This window comes from Cebus imitator, unplaced genomic scaffold (assembly GCF_001604975.1).
Source record: "Cebus imitator isolate Cc_AM_T3 unplaced genomic scaffold, Cebus_imitator-1.0 Scaffold57, whole genome shotgun sequence".
NCBI lineage: Eukaryota > Metazoa > Chordata > Mammalia > Primates > Cebidae > Cebus > Cebus imitator.
Genome location: NW_016107372.1, coordinates 3,333,842 through 3,356,013, shown reverse-complemented (window position 1 = coordinate 3,356,013; position 22,172 = coordinate 3,333,842). Strand labels below are relative to the sequence as shown.

General features: G+C 36.9%; 1 protein-coding gene across 6 annotated transcripts in view; it reads right to left on the bottom strand.

Annotated features, from left to right (window-relative positions):
- The window catches only part of LOC108304784 (SPHK1 interactor, AKAP domain containing), a 164,603-nt gene that overhangs the window by 111,500 nt on the left and 30,931 nt on the right, over positions 1-22,172 (bottom strand). For all 6 annotated transcript variants that reach the window (XM_037738733.1, XM_037738734.1, XM_037738736.1 and 3 more), the window contains one exon: positions 11,510-11,615. In XM_037738733.1, the coding sequence (XP_037594661.1) occupies positions 11,510-11,615 (106 nt within the window). The remainder of the gene's footprint in view (positions 1-11,509; positions 11,616-22,172) is intronic.

Genomic DNA, 22,172 nt, shown 5'->3' with positions numbered 1-22,172 from the left:
CTTGGATGCTTTCCATCCTGGACAGTATGAGCCCTGATACGAGTCTTTCAGAGTGAGTTTCCTTCTCAAGAGGCAGAGATGTGCCTAGTGAATGTCAGTACGCAAAGGAGAGGGCTCACTTGAAGGGATCATGAGCCAGAAGGTGTCTTTTAGAGAGATGTTCCAGTTTATCTGAGCCATGTTTTTCTTTCCCACTTTGACACTGGCAGGACTGAAAACGGGCGCTTTCATCGGAAGGGTGAGTCTGGCAGGATATGAGAAAGATGGATGCTATGAGGACATGTGGGGAATGTAGTGTCTACTCCAGACTACTCTGCTGGGAACTTTTCTTAGAGGAGGGACTGACAGAAAACAGAGGAGGCCCTGAGGCTAGTGACAGGGAGCAGGGCTGGCGAGACTTTTTTTTTAAGTCCCCAAAGATAGAAAGGGGAATTTTTAATGCCAGATTATATGTATTCAATGTAAACTCATTGTATTTCTAGATAGAGATATTTAATACATAATATACAAAAGATTTGGGGTAATGACCACAGGTATTCAGAAAAACAGATCACTTGCCTAGTTCTAGCAGTGCGACATCAGCTTCAATTCCACAAAATGTTCTAAGCTATTTTGGATTTTCAGAGTCTTTTTTTTTTTTTTTTTTTTTTTTTTTTTTTTTAGAAAAAAGTAAAAGCATGCAGGTTCTTTCCGGGGGTTTTTCACCCACAGTGGAAAGGATGCTCAAGGAACTGAGTGTAGAGAACAGAACAAGGCTGGCACATTGGAATCGTCACTGCTGTATAGAAAAACTGCTGGAGGCATTGAGAAATGGGCAGAGTTCAGAGTCCAGAACAGAAGTCGTCAAACATACTGACTTCGGGATAGGAAGCTGAATTGTATTAAAACTGCAAAACAAGCCATAACTGGTGGTTTTAAAATTTCCCACCATTTTCTAGAGGATGAGCCCTCCATGAAGCACAGACAGCCCCACCTCTCTGTTTCTGTGTGGACCTGGTTGCCTTTAAGATGAGAAAAGCCAGTCTTGACCTGCTTTTGCTGAAGGAAGGAAAAATGAGCCCTAATCAAAGCTTTTATTATTTGCGTTCTGTCCTCAGTACAACCCTGATGTTGATGTGCCTCAGGGTATACAGAAGTTTCCTTAGATGGTGAATGAAATTGCCTCCAGAGGGAATGTTGTGGCTTGGTCTTTAGATGCAACTGGGCTGAATCTGGAGTCATGGATTCTTCTCCTCTCTGTCTCCCAGTGCCTTCTTCCCAGTGGTCTCAGATGTTCCACCATTCATAAATATCTTATCCTAAGTAGTCATTTTTCTGTTCAGTCCGTACGGTCAAAGAGTTCTCCTAATCATGACTGCCAAATGTATCATGCCCAGGTTTCTTTTTCTCTCCATCCATTACACCTACATTGGTTTCACCTCCCCTCCCCTCCCCTATCCCCATCTCCATCAAGTATTCCCCTCCTGGCATCCCAGATTGCAAACTGTCTTTATTTTAAGGAATTCTCTTGAAAACTATCAGATTAGCTTTCTTTGAATGTCGCTTTTAGTAGGATAATATTCTATGTCTTTTCTTACAAACATCCCTGTTTCTTCAATGCTTCTGATTGCTCTTGCAGAATGATGATAAAACAGGACATTTAGCTGTTTGGCAAAAATTGGCTAGGCCATTCTCTGGTGTCAGAATCCAACCTGAAGACCACTGACAGGCTGCTAGACCAGAAGAGCATGTCTAAAGACTTGAGAGTGGTTTTTACTGCGAGGGGGAAATTCTCGTGTCTTCCTTCTGTAGAAAGGTGAATAAGCTCAATAATGCTGATTTTTATTTAATTTCATTTATTCATTTTTAAAGTCTTTGTTTCTTTGAGAGAAACAGCTTCTACAAATACAGAATATTATATCTATTTTCCATTATGTGAATATTTAGCTTTGAAGCACAGTGAAAGTACTTCTTAGCTTCTCAGAAGTATTTCTGGGGCTCTTGTCCAAGAGCGATGAAATTCTGACTAATAAAAGTGTCTCTAGAGATAGGGATCAGATTGTGAAAAAGCCTTCCAATTTGTATGCCTGTGCCTGAACACATTAATTAAATTGCTTTGATTAATTACATCTTATCAAAAAGATATGAGCTTAGATGAAAGTGTATTTTGCCGAATAAAATGAAACATCCAGGGACATCCATTCTATCATTCTTTAGAGATATCTTTGCCACTGTTGACAGCAAATTTAAGTCACTCTAAAGGGGGGCATCATGGCCAAGAATGCTCTTGAAACTTCAAAAAACTGTTCAGATGTCACATTAAGATCAAACTCTGCCTCTGGGAACCTGAAGTGTTTTCAGTCTGCTGCCTTTGATAAGTCCAAGTTTAAGGCGGATTTAATTAACATGACATGAAAAGAGAAGAGAAGGATATTCTAGGTGTTGATTTTTCTCCAACAATTTTTGCCTCACATGAATCCTATTCAGAGACTTGGTTTCACTATATCCCAAATAGCAAACCTTCAGTCTGTGATGTAAAGCATAGATTGAAAATGCCCAGCTGTTGTGGAAATATGACATTGAAAATAATGCTTTAAGAGGAAAGGAAAATCTAACAGATATTCAATATAATGGAGGCATACTGCATGTTATGTTTATATCAGTTTTTAAATTTCAATTAAATAAAGACTTCAATTGTCTAAAAGATTACTTATTTAGCATGAACCAATATTCATTAAGCGTCAACTGTGTGCCAAGGGTATACACAAACCTTTTTGTATGTAAGTGTCACACTAACCTTAGAGAATCTGTCAGGTTACAACACTGGCCTAAGCTCATACAGCAAGAAGAGAAACCTGGGATCTAAATCAGGTCTCTCAATTCCAAGTCCAGGATTGATACACAACATCCCACTGCTGCTCTGGAGATAACAGTTTTTTATTGATTATAAAAAGGTTAAGAAGAATTTTCGCTTAGTTTTAAACAAATATAAAAGAGTAACACATATAATCATTTAGCTTGTTTAGTGTAAAATCCCTAAGATTCAGTTTAGCAATGGTGTTTGTATTTGTCTTATAAGAAGGAGTGGTTGGGCTGGGCATGGTGGCTCATGCCTGTAATCCCAGCACTTTGGGAGATCAAGGTGGTGCATCACTTGAGGTCAGGAGTTCAAGACCAGCCTGGCCAACATGGCAAAACCACATCTCTACTAAAAATACAAAAAGAATTAGCCAGTTGTCATGGTGTACACCTGTAATCCCAGCTACTTGGGAGGCTGAGGCAGGAGAAACGTTTGAACCCAGGAAGCAGAGGCTGCAGTGAACTGAGATCGCACCACTGTACTCCAGCCTGAGCGACAGAGCAATACATCTCAATAACAGCAACCAAAAAAAAAAAAAGAAGAAGGAGTTATTGTATGGGATGGGGGCATCAGACAATGCTTATGTGAAATATAATTCAAGGGATACTAAGGGGAGAACTTTAGGGCTCCCTGCCCAGCAGCTCTTGTCCATTTTCTTCTTACAATATTTTGTAATTCTATCATATTAAATGCATTATTTTGGGAAATCATATTGCATGCATTAAAACTGTCCCTGTGTCTCAGTGCATATAATTAGGGTGACATAGAGGTTAGCTCACATGTCAACTTGGATGGACTGAAAGTGTTTGTTTAGAGCTTCATAATAAGTAGAATTCTGAGTTTATGTCCAAGTTCAATCGGCTCAATTATCAATGTCAGTTAAGGGAGGAGGCAATAGAAGTAGTAAACATAATTTATCTGTTATTACTCCATTAAGCAATCACTAAAACCTCAGTGTGAATTTATCTAACTTTTTTAGCTCTTGAAAAAGGGAGAGGGAGAGAAAATAATCTGAAGCCAGAGATGGGATGACCATACAACTTATTTTGAATACCAAAGCACTTTTGTGAGCAAACGGGGGTCAATTAACAAAATACCAAGACTATTTGCAAATTGTCACTGAATGGTGTGGACATCTTAGCTCTGGGGAAAGACCATCTCTTGCTACCAAAACTATATATTGAAGAGTTCTTCCTTCAGCGAAGTACACCAAAGTCTCTTTCCTAATGCTATTGCCTTTTCAGAGCTGCAGGTTTCAGAGACCGTATTTCTCCAATACTACAGAGGAAATCTCAGGAACACAAGCAATTGTGTCTGGGTAGGATTCCTGAAACCCTTAAGAGATTCATTATGAAACATGTGAAAGAAATTCAGTCAATTTGCAATTTTTCAGAGGCTGATTATCCAACTAATGCATTATCTTGTGGACCTTTGTTTTACTTCTCCCACCAGTTAATTTAGCAATATGTCAGTTCTGATCAAAAGGTTTGATGAGGAAAAAGATGACATGATTACATGAAATGAGTTTGGGGAATTACCAATAGATTTCAATTATCCGTGTTACTCTCAGTGAAGGCTGATTGACTGTGAAGAGTGGTGATTTATCAGGACAGCCTTGCTACTTCTCAGATGTAACTGTCCTTGTTCTTTTTGCCTTTTTTTGTACAGAACATACACTGCATGTGCATTTAACATACGGATCTTCACTTTCCCTGTTCTGTGATCTGTGATTAACAAGATTTTAAAGAATTAGCTTACAGTATTATTTAATAATAAAATAATTAATAAAGGCATAAAATCCATTCAATATTAAATGACTTTTTATTGGGTGCTTTTGTTCTGGATACAAAGAAGAAGAAAACGTTGGTGAAAGACTCTTTCGAAGAGAAGGTAAACAATGACAGCCCCACAGTGTTTGACTCGTGGCATATACAGTTACTAATATGTCTTTTAGATGCAATTATTATGTAAACTTGAGAGAATAGTTGAAAAAAATATGCTATAAATATTAAAAAATATATTACCAAGGAAGGTACTGACTTCTTCATTAATTTGCAGCAGTCCTTTCCAAGTTTGGTTGTATATTCTTCCTCAGTTCAAATCTTGATCATCCTTTTGAGTACCTTCCGCTGAACTTGCTGCTGTCTATTGCAGATCTAAGGACAATCTTGTTCTTGGCTTTTAATAAAAACAATACCTGCTTTCTATGGATTTATATAGGCATGTCTCAGAGATATTCAATCCCAGTGTCTCAGAGATATTCAATCCCAGTCCCCCACAACAGAGCAAATATCACACACAGTAAAGGGACTCACAAAATTTTTGATTTCCCAGTGCATATAAAAGTTATGTGTATACCATACTGTAGTCTATTAAGTGTGAAATAGCATTATAACAAAAAGACTATGTAACTTAATTAAACATACTTTGTTGCTAAAAAAATGCTAACAGTCATCTGAGCCTTCAGTGAGTTGTAGTCTTTTTGCTGGTGAAAGGTCCTTGTCTCCAGGTTGCTGGCTACTAATTGATCAAGGTAATGGATGTTGAAGGTTACAGTACCTGTTGCAATTTCTTAACATAAGACAACAATGAACTTTGCTACATTGATGAAGTCTATTTTCACAAAAGATTTCTCTGGGGCACACAATGCTATTCAATAGCATTTTACCCACAGAAGAACTTTCAAAATTGGAGTTAATCCTCTCAAAACTTGCTGCTTTCAAAAATGTTCATAGCATCTTCCCCAGGAGTAGAGTCCATCTCAAGAAACCACTTTCTTTCCATGCATAAGAAGTAATTCCTCATTCCTTGAAGATTTATGAGGACATTCCAGCAATTCAGTCACTCTTCAGGCTCAACTTGCAATTCTAGTTTTCTTGTTATTTCAACCACATGTATTGAACCCTTCTGTCATTCATGAGAGTTGGAATCAACTTTCAAACTCATGTTTATGTTAATATTTTACCTTCTCCCATCAATCATAAATGTTCTTAATAGCATCTAGAATGGTAAAACCTTTCTATAATATTTTCTATTTACTTTGCCAAGATCCATCGAAGAATTACTATCTATGAGAGCTATAGCCTTATTAAATGTAGTTTTTAAACATTAGCACTTGAAAATCAAAATTACTCCTTTATTCATGGGCTGAAGAATGGATTCTGTGTTAGCAGACATGAAAACATTAATTAACTTGTATATCTCCACTAGAGGTCTCAAGTGACCAGATTCATGGTCAATGAGCAGTAACATTTTGATAGGAATATTATTTCTGAGCAGTAGGCTTCAACAGTGGACTTAAAATATTCAGTAAACCATGCTGTAAACAGATGTGCTGTCATCCAGGCTTTGTTGTTCCATTTATAGAACCCAGATAGTAGATTTAGCATAATACTTAGGGGCCCTAGGATTTTTGGAATAGGAAATGAGCATTGGCTGACACTTAAAGTTATCAGCTGCATTAGCCTCTAACAAGATGGCTTGTCCTGGAGAGAGATCCAAGATGGCTGATCACTAGCAGCTTGGGATTGTAGCTCCCAGTGAAAGTGCAGAGAACGAGAGGATGCTACACTTTCAGACGAATTTTTGTTGCTCACATACCAGGAGATTCCCAGCGGAGGAGCCCAACGTGTCGCCAGCACGACTCTTGCGGCCAGTGAGGCAGTTTTGCCACTGCCTTGGTGCGGTTGTTCTTGGTGCAGGATCAGAAAAGCACCATCAATCATAACGCTGCTGTTTTGGCCGGTGCAGTGGGTTGCTCAGATTTTAGCGCTGGGAATCAACAAGTTGGACGTCCACTCAGAAACCCAATTATAAAGACGGTAATTATAAAGACCACAGATAGATAAATTTATAATGAAGGGAAGAAAACATCCTAAAAAGGCTAAGAATGCCCAAAATCAGAAGGCCTCTCCCTCTACAGGGGATCACAGTTCCTCATCAGCAATGGAACAAGGCCTGATGGAGAATGAGTGTGTTCCATTAACAGAAGCAGGCTTCAAAAGGTGGATGATAAGAAACTTCTGTGAATTAAAAGAACTTGTTCTAACCCAATGCAAAGCAACTAAGAACTTTGAAAAAAAGTTTGACGAAATGTTAACAATAACACACAATTTAGAGAGGAATATAAGTGAATTAATGGAGCTGAAAAACACGAGAACTTCACGAATTATGCACAGGTTTTAACAGCCGAATCAATCAAGCAGAAGAAAAGATATCAGAAGTTGAAGACCAACTTAATGAAATAAAACAAGAAGACAAGATTAGAGAAAAAAGGATAAAAAGGAATGAGCAAAGTCTCCAAGAAATATGGGACTATGTGAAAAGACCTAATCTACGCTTGATAGGTGTACCTGAATGTGACGAAGAGAATCAATCTAAGCTGGAAAATACACTTCAGGATATTATTCAGAAAAACTTTATCAACCTAGCAAGGCAGGACAATATTCACCTCCAGGTAATACAGAGAGCACCACAAAGATGTTCCTCAAGAAGACCAACCTCAAGGCACATAATCACCAGATTCACCAGGGTTGAAATGAAGGAGAAAATACTGAGGGCAGCCAGAGAGAAAGGTCAGGTTACCCATAAAGGGAAGCCTATCAGACTCACAGCAGATCTCTCAGCAGAAACCCTACAAGCCAGAAGAGAGTGGGGGCCAATATTCAACATCCTTAAAGAAAAGAACTTTGAACCCAGAATTTTACATCCAGTCAAACTAAGCTTCATAAGCGAAGGAAAAATAAAATCTTTTGTGAACAAGCAAGCACTCAGAGATTTCATCACTACCAGGCCTGCTTTACAAGAGCTTCTGAAAGAACCACTACACATAGAAAGGAACAACCAGTATCAGCCTTTCTAAAAAATACCAAAAAGCAAAGAGCATCAACATAATCAAGAATTTACATCAACTAATAGGCAAAACAGCCAGCTAACATTAAATGGCAGTATTAAACTCACATATATTATTATTAATTCTAAATTTAAATCGACTAAATCCCCCAATCCAAAGACACAGGCAAAAAAAGCCAAAACCCATCGGTATGCTGCATCCAGACCCATTTCACGTGCAAGGATACACAAAGACTCAAAACAAAGGGATGGAGAAAGATTTACCAACCAAATGGAGAGCAAAAATAAATAAATAAATAAAAAACAGGAGTTGCTTTAAAGCAACAAAGCTCAAAAGAAGCAAAGAAGGATATTTCATAATGATAAAAGGATCAATGCAACAAGAAGAGCTAAAGATCCTAAATATATATGCACCCAATACAGGAATACCCAGATGTATAAGACTTATAAAGAGACTTAGACTCCCACACAATAATAGTGGGAGACTTCAACATCAATATTAGACAGATCAATGAGGCAGAAAATTAACAACGATATCCAGGATTTGAACTCAGATCTGGAACAAGTAAACTTAATTAACATTTATAGAACTCTTCACTTTAAATACACAAAATATACACTCATCAGTACCACATCACATCTATTTACAGGTTTAAATGAAATATTGGTTGGCTGCTTGTTTGTTATTTTCTTCCCTCATTTTTTTTCATGTCTCTATTATTAAGCACAATTATAGGCATACCCATTTTTAGACTGCATTGTAGCCGGGGCAATAAAGCAACACCCCCATTCTCTCTCCATCTTCCTCTTCCTCTTTCTTCCTCTCCTTCATTCTTTTTTTTTATTCTTTTTTTTCTTTCTTTCTTTCTTCATTTTTTTCAAAAAAAAAAAAGATGACTTGTCCTTGGATCAGTCAGAGCACACACATTTATTGATTAAGTTCATCTTCTTACTTGAGTGCAGTTCTTGGATTCCAAACCAGTTACCATAGTTATGTCGAAGATCACTGGTAATAGATAACTGCAACAGATTTGGTAATAATGCAAAGCTTGAAATATTGAGAGAATTACCAAAATGTGACACAGAGTGACTAAGTGAGCACGTTCTGTTGGAAAAGTGGTAAGATGGACTTGTTGGATGTAGGATTGACACAATCCTTCATTTTATAAAAAGTGCAGTATCTGTCAAGTCCAATAATGTGAAGTAAAATAAAAGAAGGCGTGCCTGTTGTTATCTTGGATAACTGTTTAACTTATGAATTATTATTTGACTTTTTACAAGAGAAACCAGTATTATATCCCAAACCATACTGTGAATTCATTAAGAGTGAGGGTTATTTATGATCTATCTTTGTATTTTTCCCCAAGATCTAACAGAGTTTTGAATGTATTTAGGTTGAGCCATACAAAATGGCCTATATTGGATCAATATAAAGACAATTTAATATGGTTCAATTTCCCAATAGTTGTTCTAAAAATAATTGTGAAATGAGTCAGATTACATTAAAATTTCACATTATTATTTGTAAATTTATATATTTATGTATACATTTACATATATACATATGTATACACTTGCAAATATATATATGCCAGTGAAGGCATTTAGAATTAAAGATTAGTTTTAATTTTATTTATTTATTTATTTATTTGAGATGGAGTCTCACTCTGCAGCCCAGGCTGGAGTGTAATGGTGTGATCGTGGCTCACTGCAAGGTCCGCCTCCTGGGTTTGAGGGATTCTCCAGTCTCAGCCTCCCAAGTAGCAGAAACTACAGGCACAAGTCACCATTCCCAGCTAATTTTTGTATTTTAGTAGAAACTGGGTTTCACCATGTTGGCCAGGCTGGTCTCAGACTTCTGACCTCAGGTGATCTGCCCTCCTCAGCCTCCCAAAGTATCGGGATTACAGGCGTGAGCCACTGCACCTGGCCCTAGTTTTAATTTTTTGAGTGGACATCCAGGCCCAAACAGCTCTTTCAGTTCAGTAGCTTCCAGATGGGATATATATTTTTTAAAAGAAATAAATGTAACTACCTCTTTTCCAGGGAAATAACTGTAGCTGAGACAACAGATCATAAATCCCTAACTCTCTAGGCATGGTAATACCTATACAGAATTATTTTCTGTGACTGTATGCTTGCTGATAATATTCTTCTGTAGAGTAATATTAGTGATATCTTTATTTTAAGTGCTTGAAGTGTGCCAGGTACTGCTGTAAACATTTCACATCGATTAATTGATTGAGTTCTTGCTTCAATCTTGTAAAACAGATAATACTATTTTCTTCATTTTTCACATGAGAAAATCGAGACATGAAGTAAAGTCATTTGCTCAAGATCACACAAGTAATGATGATACTGGCTGTTAAATTCAGGCAGTCTGGATTCAATTCTTCTTTTAAATACCACACAAACTTGTATCAATAGAAATATACTTATTTTTAAAAATTAGAACAGACTAAAAATTATTTAGCCCTGCAAAATGTACAGCATCTGATGAAGCATTTATAATTTGGAGTTACAGAGTTGAACAGAGTATGCCTAAGGCTTGGAGACCTCTTTTATAAATAGTTTTATAAAATATAAGCTCTTTTATGAATAACTTGAAATCATTTTGAATTATAGTGTCTTAGTTTCCTGTATTAAAAAGTGGAATTTTTAGCACCAATTCCTCTGTATGAATTGATAAGAGAAAGAATAATAGATCATATGACATGTGCTAATAAGAATCCTTAATTAACTAGACACCTTTTTTTTGCATTTGGTTATGAATGAGCGTATGCAAATACTTTTGTAAAATTATGTTTAATGCTACCTTTCTGGAGTAAGTATATTTTTCAGTACAGATATTTGTTAATTTCTTTAATACTTGAAAACTAGAAACTTATACAAAACTCACAGAAGCAGAGAATAACTAAGGCTGCTTATCTGGCTATATATAAACATATATATATACCCATATGTACACATGCATACATATATATGTATGTATATAATGTATATTACATATATATATATATATATACATACAATACATACATTTATACAATATGCTTAGTATCAGAATTTGTGTTAATTTACAGCTATAAGATTTTTTTATAATTTAATATTCTTGCAATAAATGAAATAACCCAGTGTGATTACTTTGAATTGGGATGAGAAGAAACATGCTTTTGTGAAATTCAGCATCAAATAGTGACAAAAGCATTAGGTGGGAAACCAGGACTGTGGACATTCTACTTCAAGTTTTTGGGCCTTATTTGGATTGGCTGGAAAAATGAGGTAAATTCAATGATTTTATGTTATTCAAGTGTTTTTGTATCTTAGAGCATAATTTTTTATATCAGCTCTTAAGTCTATGTTCTAGAAAATACAATTCTCTTTTTCCTAATCAAATAAGCCAAGCATATCCTTTGTTTTATGAAAATATCAAAAGCGAAACAGCCCTAAAGTTTTCTTAGATACAGATTTAGTAACTTAATATAATATGTTGAGTCATTCAAAACCCATGAATATTTTTCTGAAAGGAGATGCAAGAAACTTATTCATGGCTAAGTTTAAGAAGAAACACTGGGGAAAAGTCTTGAGTTGAGGTCGTATGGCAGTGGAGGCTAATAATTTTCTGTGCTTGAATTTTCTGATAATTTCCATGAACTAAAATTTTAATGTTATCAAGGTTTACTTGGGAAAGGAAACCATGGACCATTTTGTTGTTTCTTTTTATTGTTGCTTCTACTTTAGGAAGAGTGCTTAAATTTTCAAATTAAATGAGTGTTCAAGTTCAACTGGCAAGAAGAAAGTGGTGTAAGGCCAGGTTACCTTCTTACAGGCTGTGATGGAGTTCCCCCGGCTGCTTCCTGAGCCTCCGCAGCCACTGCCCTGCTGCGGTTCCAAAACGTCATACATCCGTGATGACTCCAAGCTGCTGTTTGTGCCCCAAAACACAAAAACACATTGCAGTGAGTCGTCTCTATATTTGGAAATAAATGAATAAACAAATCACAACACGGTGTATCAAAAATCATATTTTCAGATTTCATTAAACACTGCCAATCCCCCTGCCGAAATGGACATTTCTTTGTTGCATACAATTTTGTAATTGGTGAGACCACTACAGGTGATACTACTGTGACCGTAAAACTGTATACCAATGCCTTCCACGGCACTTTGAAGGAACAAATTGCATCTGTCTCACTACTGGCTTTGTTAGCATCTTTTCTTAAGCAAGCAGTTTTAAAACCCAAATAAATTTTTCTCAATTGCCACATTAATTCAGATCTGAAAACACCAACACATAACAAAATACCATTTTACATTTTAAATGGAGGTAAAATATAATTGTAATCTGGACTCAGAATGGTACCATTTTAAAAAAAGTGTAGATTTTAGAAAATGCGGATAATCTCTTTACCTTCTCTGTGGCTGGAGATAGCTCCTCAACTTCTCTATCTCCAAAATTATAGACTAATATCCCTCCCCGTATCTCTGTCAATATTGATGGGCTTGGCGATGTACAGAGTTGTATAAATATTTTAAAAATATTTAAAATTGGCTGAGCACAGTGGCTTATGCCTATAATCCCAGCACTTTGAGAAGCTGAGTTGAGCAGATCATTTGAGGTCAGAAGTTTGAGACCAGCCTGGGCAACACGGTGAAACCCTGTTTCTACTAAAAATACAAAAAAATGAGTCAGGCTTGATGGCATTCCCCTGTAATCCCAGCTACTTAGGAGGCTGAGGTATGAGAATGGCTTGAACCTGGTTGGCAGAGATTTCATTGAGCTGAGATCATGCTACTGCACTCCAGCCTGGGTGACAGAGTAAGACCCTGTCTCAAAAAACAAACAAACAAAAAACAAACAAACAAAAAAAAACTTCTACATTTTTAAGGCATGATAAAAATGAAAATTGTTATCAAACTTTTTTTTTTAACATAACTGGAAACTCAACATTGAGCCTCGTTTAAATATAGAAAACTCTCTAAATGTTACATGCATTTCTAAATATTTTCTTCTGAAAATACAATAATTTGGACTTTTAAAATGTACTGATAGTTCAAATCTATATGTTGAAGTTTTGTTGTTGTTGACCACATAGAACATGCACAATTCATTAACATATATTTTTGGAATATGATCTGATAGTTCTGCATAAAATTTTCAATGTGATCTGATAGTTCTGCATAAAATTTTGAATGTGACATGTTTTCTCTTAAAAAAAGTGCCAAATAAAAGATCAGTTAAATAAACAATTTATTTCTATCTAACATATAACTCTCATGTTTCAAGCACTAAATTAGCCAATTTTTCAATTAGCCATTAGTCAAACATGGCAATAGTGTAGCCTGCTGGCATTTCCATTATTATGGAATGACATTTTAAAAAATGACTACTTACTGTGCTGTGTAACAAATCATAGATTCAGGCAAAACCTGCACAGATTAATTCAAATAAAATCTGTTCTGTTAAAATTTTTTATATATTACTTTTTGAGTAATTGTCACTTGAGGGCTAGAGTGAACCTAATGTAAATGAAAGGATAACACGAATATTATTATCTCTGTTTAGCTGAGGAAAGGTGGAAGGAAGGAAGGAAGGTGAATGAAAAAGAGAAATGAAAGAAAGAAAAGAAAGACAGAGAAAGACAGAGGGAGGGAGGGAGAAAAGGAAAGGAGAGGAAGGAAGAAGGGAGGGAAAAAGAAGGAAGGAAAGAAGGAAGGAAGAAGGGAAGGAAGGATGGAAGGAGGGAAGGAGGGAAGGAATGAAGGAAGGAAGGAGGGAAAGAGGGAAGGAGGGAAGGAAGGAAGAAAGGAAGGAAGGAAAGAAGGGAAAGAGAGAAAGAAAGCAGGAAAAGGAAATTAACTCCATTTCCTGGCTGCCAGTCTCTACCTATTCTGCCACCTAGCTTTTCTGAGTCTTAGTCTCATCATTCATAAATGACACGTTTAGAGTAAAGTCTGTGATTCCCTCATATCTCTGGATGTCACTTGCAAAATATCAGAGATACCTGAGTTTTCAACCCCTATTTTTACAGGTTTTTTACAATGTGGACCTATAACTTTTTAGGCTGCTATTTACTGCAAACCTCAGTGTGCACATCTCTCTGAATGCTTTCTTGGCCACAGGACAGTTTGGCTTTTACCAAAAGGCCAAACAGCGATTATTGTTAGGTTCCAAATAGTTTACATGTGGAAGATAAGGCCATGAACCAAGCTGATTTTGATCTATAAAATCTTGATCTCTAAGTCAAGTTATATGACTCCCTCTAGGAGCCAGCCAAGGCCCTGTGTGCAGTTCAGGGAGACAGGATGTCAGGTCACACAGCTTTGTGTCCTGTTGCTAATGTGTCTGCCAGACAGCTCTGATGGGCTAGTAGATCTCTTCCATCCAGGTCATCCCTGGACTTATGCCCAGTGCTAAGACATCTCCCACGACTTTTTGCAGGGTTAGAGACTGCAGGAGTAGGAGGTGGGTAGGCTGAAAAGTAAGGCTGGCACAGACCTCAGGCTGCTCCTTCTAGATATGAAACATCTTAGAAAGAGCACTTCAACAGCCTCTGGTTGCTCCAGAAGGAAATCCTATCTAACTTGGGCAGAGATGGCTAGGTCCAAAATTGGGATAATGTAAAAATAGAGAAAATGAAAAGGTCAGCCTTGAAAATTACTTATTTACCCATGAAATACTGTTATATATGGTTTTAGATAGACAACCTGCCACAATACTTTTTATGCGCCCAAAAGGTTAAGAACTTGAGCTTATCTAACAGAAGGAAGTAATGACAAGTATGTCCACCAATATCCTGATATAAAGCCCTTCTGCCTTTAAGATGACTGTAAATCCTAGTTGAAAATGACGGTGTGAAAGGAAATTTGAATTTTTTTTTGCTTGCCTGCAAGGCTGATGCCATTGGTTCTAATGATAAGCCTACATAGCATTAATAAAAAAAGTAACTATATATATGCACATATATATTTGTTCATTGTTGTGAATATTAAATGAAGTTGAGTCACACGGTGGGGCAAAAGTCAATGCAGTACTAGATGACAAGTGTAATGCAACTCTACTGCACCCATATTTAAAGCAAACACATCTTCTGAAACACATTGTATATCCCTTTAATGCTGCCTAATATCCAAAGAAAATGTAGGAGGTAGGCTTCTGTTTTAAAGCGTGTGATGTGAGTGTGCATTTCCAATAGGTGACTTTACAACATGGCCCTGTCTGTTCCCATGCCTTTGGGATGGGGAAGAAATTTGTAGAGTATTTACAATGATGCTGTCCTTGATCTCTAGAGAGGCAGAACACTTGCCGTTACAGAATGAGGCAGAGATGGCAGTGATATGAAATTCATGCATTTATTAAAATGAGCTGAAACTGATATTAAAAGAATTGTTGTCAAGATACAGTACAGCTTTATAACTTTCCTAATGTGTAAGGCTGCGAGTTCTTCCCTGGGACATTTTCCTTTGATTTTGACAAGTGTTGACAATATTTATTAAGCACAACCTTTCAAACTGGTTTCATGCTGAAACTGTTAAGTGCATTTCAATGAGGATGTAGATAAAGATGGGAAAGAAGGTATAAAGTAGAATTTGAAGTGGTGGCTTAAACCAGACTTCTATAAAGATTTTAAACCAGACTTTTATAAAGCAGCTCTCTTTATAGAAAAAATTCATATATCACTAAATGAGATGGTAAGTTGCCACCGTACTACCACCACTGCAGTGGCTCATGCAGTATGAGTAGGTCATATCAATCATGAAAATAGTCTAGGGAATATCCAGTTATTTCTCTAGAGAGAGATGTATCCAGTTACTGGAAACTGAGTTGTCTATATATTGCGATGCAAAGTTTGATTCATGAGCCAGTAGCACTGGCGTCACTTGGGAGCTTGTTAGATACCCGGGAACTCAGAAGTACTGATCAGAATCTGCATATTGACATTAAACTCAGGTAATTTATACGTCCATTAGAGTTTGAGAAACACTTATGTAACATATTAAATTGAATTCATATTCCATTTGCCTGTGGGCCATCATACTGATACTGAGAAAAGTAGATCAGAGTAAAAGAGACTGGACAAACAGCGGTAAAGAGGCCTGGGTGTAATATCCTCATGATATTACTTTGTTTAGGAATGTTCTACCTAGTTCTCGCCTTCCCTTCTTAATAATTCCTACTGTATCCTTTGGATCTCAGCTTATAAATTACCTCTGGCACCTCCCTTCTCCCTTCCCCCTGCCAAGGAGTCTACTTCTCCTCTCCCACATAGCTCCAGTGCCCTATGCACACACAAACACACTCACAATCCCACCTTGTTCCCAGCCCCATATTCCCACCCCACCCCAACCCAGGAAGCGAGATAGACACTATTCTTGTGTCTTCCAACGGTGCTCTAAGCCATATCTTGTTTTAGCACTTGTCCAAAAGGCATATCATTTTATATTTGTCTATTTCCACTTTAGTCTGTAAGACCTAAAAGGGCAGGGGTCACTTAGGACACAGGACAGTGCCAGCCAGTGGGAGATGCCCAACAAGCACTTACTGAGGTTGTTTGTTCTTATCTTTCTGAGCAGCCTAGGTAACCTCAAAAGATTAGGCACAAACAAGCGTTTGAATTTAATGCTAAATTTTCCGCATTGCTGACAGATGGTGGGATAAGCGACATCTGAGAAGATAATTTAAAGAATTTCCCAGGATAGTTCTAATGAAAAGAGAGTCTGCTGTTATGTTTACTAAAATGTCAAGTAAACACAGTGTAAAGTGAAACCATTTTAACAGATACTAAAAGATAAGATTTGCTCTTATCTTCTCCCTCCTTAAAGAATGCTCTTGGTAAAAAGTAGTAATTATAATTCATTTGATTGTCTCAACCCTATTAGGAATATCTACTCTTGAGCTTTAATCCCAACACTAGAAAAAAAATTAAAACTCAGATCTACCAGAAGAGATCTTGAGCAAGGGAGTGAGATGTCATTAAAATCAATTTGACAACATATGATAATCAAAAATTGAGAGGATTTTAAACTATGCTTTCACACAGTTCAAAATGGAAATTTTCTCAAGTGAACGTTCTTATTTTACCCTCATCCAAAGGAATTTACCTGTTACATGAAGCTCAGAGGTTTAGGTCAATTTTTCAAAAACTGACTCTTTTAAAACATCACGTGAGGTATTAGTGTCTCCTGTCTTCCTCTTCTAAGCAATCTTGACAAAGATTCTTTTCTTGACCAATCTTTAGTCAAGCTCCTTCTTTGAGTTATCTTCTCAGCTAGGCCTGGATTTTGGCCTGCCAAGCCCAGTTGTAGAGAAGAATCCTGCCAAGTCGGTTTAGATAGAATTCTTACATCCAACTATCTGATCATCTTTCTCATCCATCCACTTTTGATACTTAAGTCCCTGGCCTGTCTAGTAGGAACCCTGTTAGGACAGTTTAGTGAGGATCCCCTACTGTTGACATCCTCTCTTAGTAATTCTCTGTCCACTGACCCCTTCACTTTACCTGTTTGATATAAATCCCCACTCGTCCCTGTTGTATTTGGAGTTAACCTCAGTTCTGCACGGACAGCTCTCACTCCTACTGCAATAGCTTGCATAAAATCTGTCTTACCAATTTAAATATGTATCCAGTGCAAAATTTTTCATTTATTGCTGTGTACATTTTTCTGGTTTCAACTCCTAGGTAAGAAGTTTACGTTTTTTTTTTTTCCCTAGGTTGAACATGCCATGTCATTCATGCAAAGTAAATATGTCATCAATTCACTGGCAGCTGAAAGACTTACAAAATCCTCATTTATTTTGTAGGATTAAAATATTTAGAAGCCATCACGGCATGCTCTGTTTCAATACTGAAAGGGGGCTCCATAACTGTAAAATTCCAGACATCTTAATCTCCTAGACCAGTAAAATAAAAATAACCACAGCAGTAATAATGTTTTAAAGAGTCCAACCTTTTATTTTCTCAAATAAACCTCAGAAAACCCCTTATATCTCTGCTTTAACCATCATTCTTCAAATAAAGGGCTTTGTAACAGCGTAACAAGAAACTGTGATGTATTATCCAAGAATGAAGGATATTTATGTTTAAGAAAAGATAAGTGACAAAATTTTATTACAGTTTTTGTCTTCAGATTGGTGAAAATGTTGCGGACCTGAGTTTGGGTTTCACTTTTTGAGGTACTGGTAAGTAACAATAAAGGAAATATTAATAGGCTGTTCATTATTAATCATAAAATAAGTGGCTCATTCTTAGAAGAAAGAATGGCCTCAAATTTAGCTATCCTCTAATTCAATTTTGATTATTAGAAGAAGATGAAAAACAAAGACACTATCTAGTATTGTTATTTCATTTGGGATATAATATGTAAACACCAACAGTGGATAAATTCCCTATTTTCAGTTCTGAGATCTTTTCTCAACAATAGCCAATATAATGTTTTCTCTAAAACATTATGTTGAATATTGTTTAATTACTGCCTTTTCATTTAGGTAACTCTAAATATATCAGACATATGGAGTAAAATGTGAAATCTCTTCTTAAACAGGTATTACATAAAATAACTGGATTACAGTAGAAAAGACAATCAAATAGCAAACTTCCTAATGTAAGAAAAGGGCTGTGCTTCCAAATCGAACGTTATTAGAGATTGTATAACAATATAAAATAACACATATCGAACAATCCGTGCTTTGCAAATTGATATCTTATCTCTCATTAAGGAGACAATGGCAGGTAATGTCTTATGGTTTGATCGCTACTGTACAGATTACTAGTTTTATATCTTTAAAAGCTGTTTCATGATCTCAGGCTTTCCCAAGACCCCAGCTATAATCCGTGATTCAGAAAAAGGGTCCAGCAAGTGAGCATGATGGTTTAGCCTTTTTCTCTGCTCATTTTTTAAATGAAGGCTATGGGGGAATTTTTTCAAAATGTGTGTCTTACAAATAATGTGTGTAAAAATATTATTTTAATGCAAGGTAAAAAGTACGTGTTCCTGTTGCCAAGTTAATTTTGCATGAATATGTGCATATTTATACATGAATACCACTAGATGCTTACTATAGAAATATTTATCACTAGAATTCTTTATTTTTATTTTTTTACTTTTATTTTTTTATTCTGAGATGATGTCTCACTCTTTTGCCCAGGCTGGAGTGCAGGGGCATGATCTTGGTTCACTGCAACCTCCACCTCGCAGGTTCAAGTGATTCTCCTGCCTCAGCCTCTCGAGTAGCTGGGATCTCAGGCAACCGCCACCATGCCTAGTTAGTTTTTATATTTTTGGTAGAGACAGGGTTTCACCGTGTTGGCTAGGCTGGTCTCGAATTCCTGATCTCAGGTGATCTGCCCGCCTTAGCCTTTCGAAGTGCTGGGATTACTGGACTGAACCACCATGCCTAGCCTAGAATTCTTTATTTCTAAAAAAATTTAAATATATATTTTTCGGATAGTCAATGCATACTATGTGTATCACTGCATTCTGCTAAATCTAGACTGCAGCTCCGCTACACTCAGAATGTGTGTTACCATAATTGCCTCATGCTCCCGTGTTCTTCCATCAGATCACTTGAGCAGGTGCCTCATTCTGATATATGATCTTCTTTATACTACTTCTAACAGAATTTACCCTTATTTAATACATAGCAGGTACTGAGCACTCTATGGTGTGTTTTACATACTAATTTTATTATGCCCATTTTAAAGAGGAGAAACTGAAGACTGATGAGGTTAACATGTAATCCAAGTGATATATTTTGGATACGTGTCCCTCGAAAATCTCACGTTGAATTACAATCCCCAGTATTGGAAGTGGGGCATGGTGGGAAGCAATTGGATCATGGGGGTGTATTTCTCACGAATGGCTTAGCACCATCCCCTTGCAAAAGTGAGTGACTTCTTTTCGTGAAACCTGGCTGTTTAAAAGTGGATGGCACCTCCCTCTTGCTCTCTTCTGCTTTCGCCACGTGATGTGCCCACTCCTCCTTTGCCTTCCATCATGATTGTAAGCCTCCAGAGGCCTCTCAGAAGCAGATGCCAGTGTTACGCTTCTTGTACAGCCTGCAGAACCATGAGTCAACTAAACCTCTCTTCTGATAAATTTCCCAGTCCCAGGTGTTTATAGCAAAAGAACAGCCTAATACACCAAGATTATATTGCTGCTGCTCTCAACACCATACCATTTTCCACTGTGACTTCTAAAATTCCTTCTAATTCTTTGCTTCTGTGACCACGTCATCTAAATGAGTCTAAATAAAGCCAGTTCCTAGTGTGCTGGCATTCAAGAATCTAAGAGCAAGTTTCCTTTCTTTTTTTTTTTTTCCCCATTTATTTATTTTATTGCATTTTAAGTTTTGGGGTACATGTGAAGAACATGCAAAATTGTTGCATAGGTACACACGTGGCAGTGTGATTTGCTGCCTTCCTCCCCATCACCTACATCTGGCATCTCCCCCCCTGCTATCTCTCCCCAGCTCCCCAACCCCCACCATCCCTCCCCTATTTCTCCCCAACTGTCCCCTTGCTACCAGTTACTAGATAGATGGAGTTGGATGTTACTCAACCCTCTCTAAGCCTTGGTTTTCTCATCTCTAAAATGCAGATGATAATAGAAGCTTTGTCATGAGATCATTGTGGTGGTTTCACGATGTTATTTCCTGTAAAGGAGTCATGTAGCACCTACCACATGAAGCCCTGTAAATTTAGTTACTCTTAAGAGTCTCCTTGGTAGGTTTTTAGCACATTTGGATATTAAATATTAATATATGAACATTTTTGAATAAATTGCATAAACATTTATTATAGTGTCACTTTTCTTAGAACTAGGGTTCCAAAATATATACAATGAGAAATTTCTATACTTCTGCTGACCCTTAACTATTATCATTGGATTAGAAAATGAAGAATAATAATGGCTTTTTTAAATCCAAGAGAATACAGAATTTAGTCAATTATTCTAAGACTATATGAAGATGCAGCCTGTTCATGCACACAGTTTTATAGAAATTATCATGGGAAAATATTGAGATTATTAAAGCAAAACTCTAAAGCTTACAGAAGACTAATGTGACATCAGTGAAAAACCTGAATTAAAAGTGTTTCTAGAGAAAAGTAGTTGTATTGCTAAAATGTTAGTTTTATTGGCAAAAATTCAATGATGACATTAAAAATATATAACTATTTTTATTTTATGCATTTTTTGTTGGTTCTGTTTGCTTCCTTAATTTGTTTGGCAAATCCTACCTTCTAGGGATTCTGGGAGTTAGGGTTCTGTGGAGCCCCTGTGTCACTTATCACAAATGCCACAAAATGAGGAAATGTTACTGAAGGTTAGACACGAAATGGGACTCTGGCTTGAGACATTCGTGTTGATCGTTTCAATTTAAAGGCAGTCATATGAAAATGGCATGATGAAGTGAAGGGAAGTAAAAGAGGAGAGGTAAGAAATGTGGTTGCATGAGAAGAGCAGGAGAATGCACAATTCCGATGTGTCCAGGGATTGCTGCACAGAGTGTAAATTTTAAGAAAGCTTTGTTGATAAATAAGTGAAAGAATGAATTTTGTTTCTCTCTGAAATTAAGAAAATACATGGTATTCTGTTAATCAAAATAATGTGGTACTGGAACACTATGCATCCATGAAAAAGAATGAGATCGTGGTTTTTTGTTTTGTTTTGTTTTTTGTTTTTTTTTTGTCGGGGGAGAACCTGGTTGGAGCTGGAGACTGTTATCCTTAGCAAACTAATGCAGGCACAGAAAACCAAATACGGCACTTTATCACTTTTAAGTGGGAGGTAAATGACGAGAACATACGAACACCTAGAGGAGAACAGCACACATTGGGACCTTTTGGAAGGTAGAGGGTGGGAGGAGTGAGAGGATTAGGAAAAATAACAAATGGGTACTATGATTAATACCTGATTGATAAAATAATCTGGACAACAAACCCCCGTGAAATGAGAGTTTACCTATATAACAAACCTTCACACGTACCCCTGAAACTAAAAGTTAAAAAAAAGAGCGTTGCGTTGCATGTTGCTTCTGGGAGTACACATTCATATGACATTTTTGAAAAACCACCTGTCCATGCTTTCCATAACTCTTATCCATGTATGCCGGTGAGTCAGCAATGCTTTCCATTAGGAATCTGTTTTAGATGATAGGCACCAAACTAAAGACGTACACATTGAGATATTCAATTCATTATTCTTAACAGAAAAAAAGCTAAACGTTAGAAATACATTCACCAATAAGAACATTGATAAGATTAGTATGCAGGCATGAAGATGATGCCCCTTTGCCCTCAAAAATATCATGGGAAAATGTTCCATGTTAAATGAACACAGTTGAATACAAAATATTATATTGTGTAACCACTGACTTGGGTGTATTCTTTTAAAATATAAGACTGGGCCAGGTGCAGTGGCTCATGCCTGTAATCTTAGTGCCTTGGGAGACCAAGTCAGGAAGACAGCTTGAGGCCAGGAG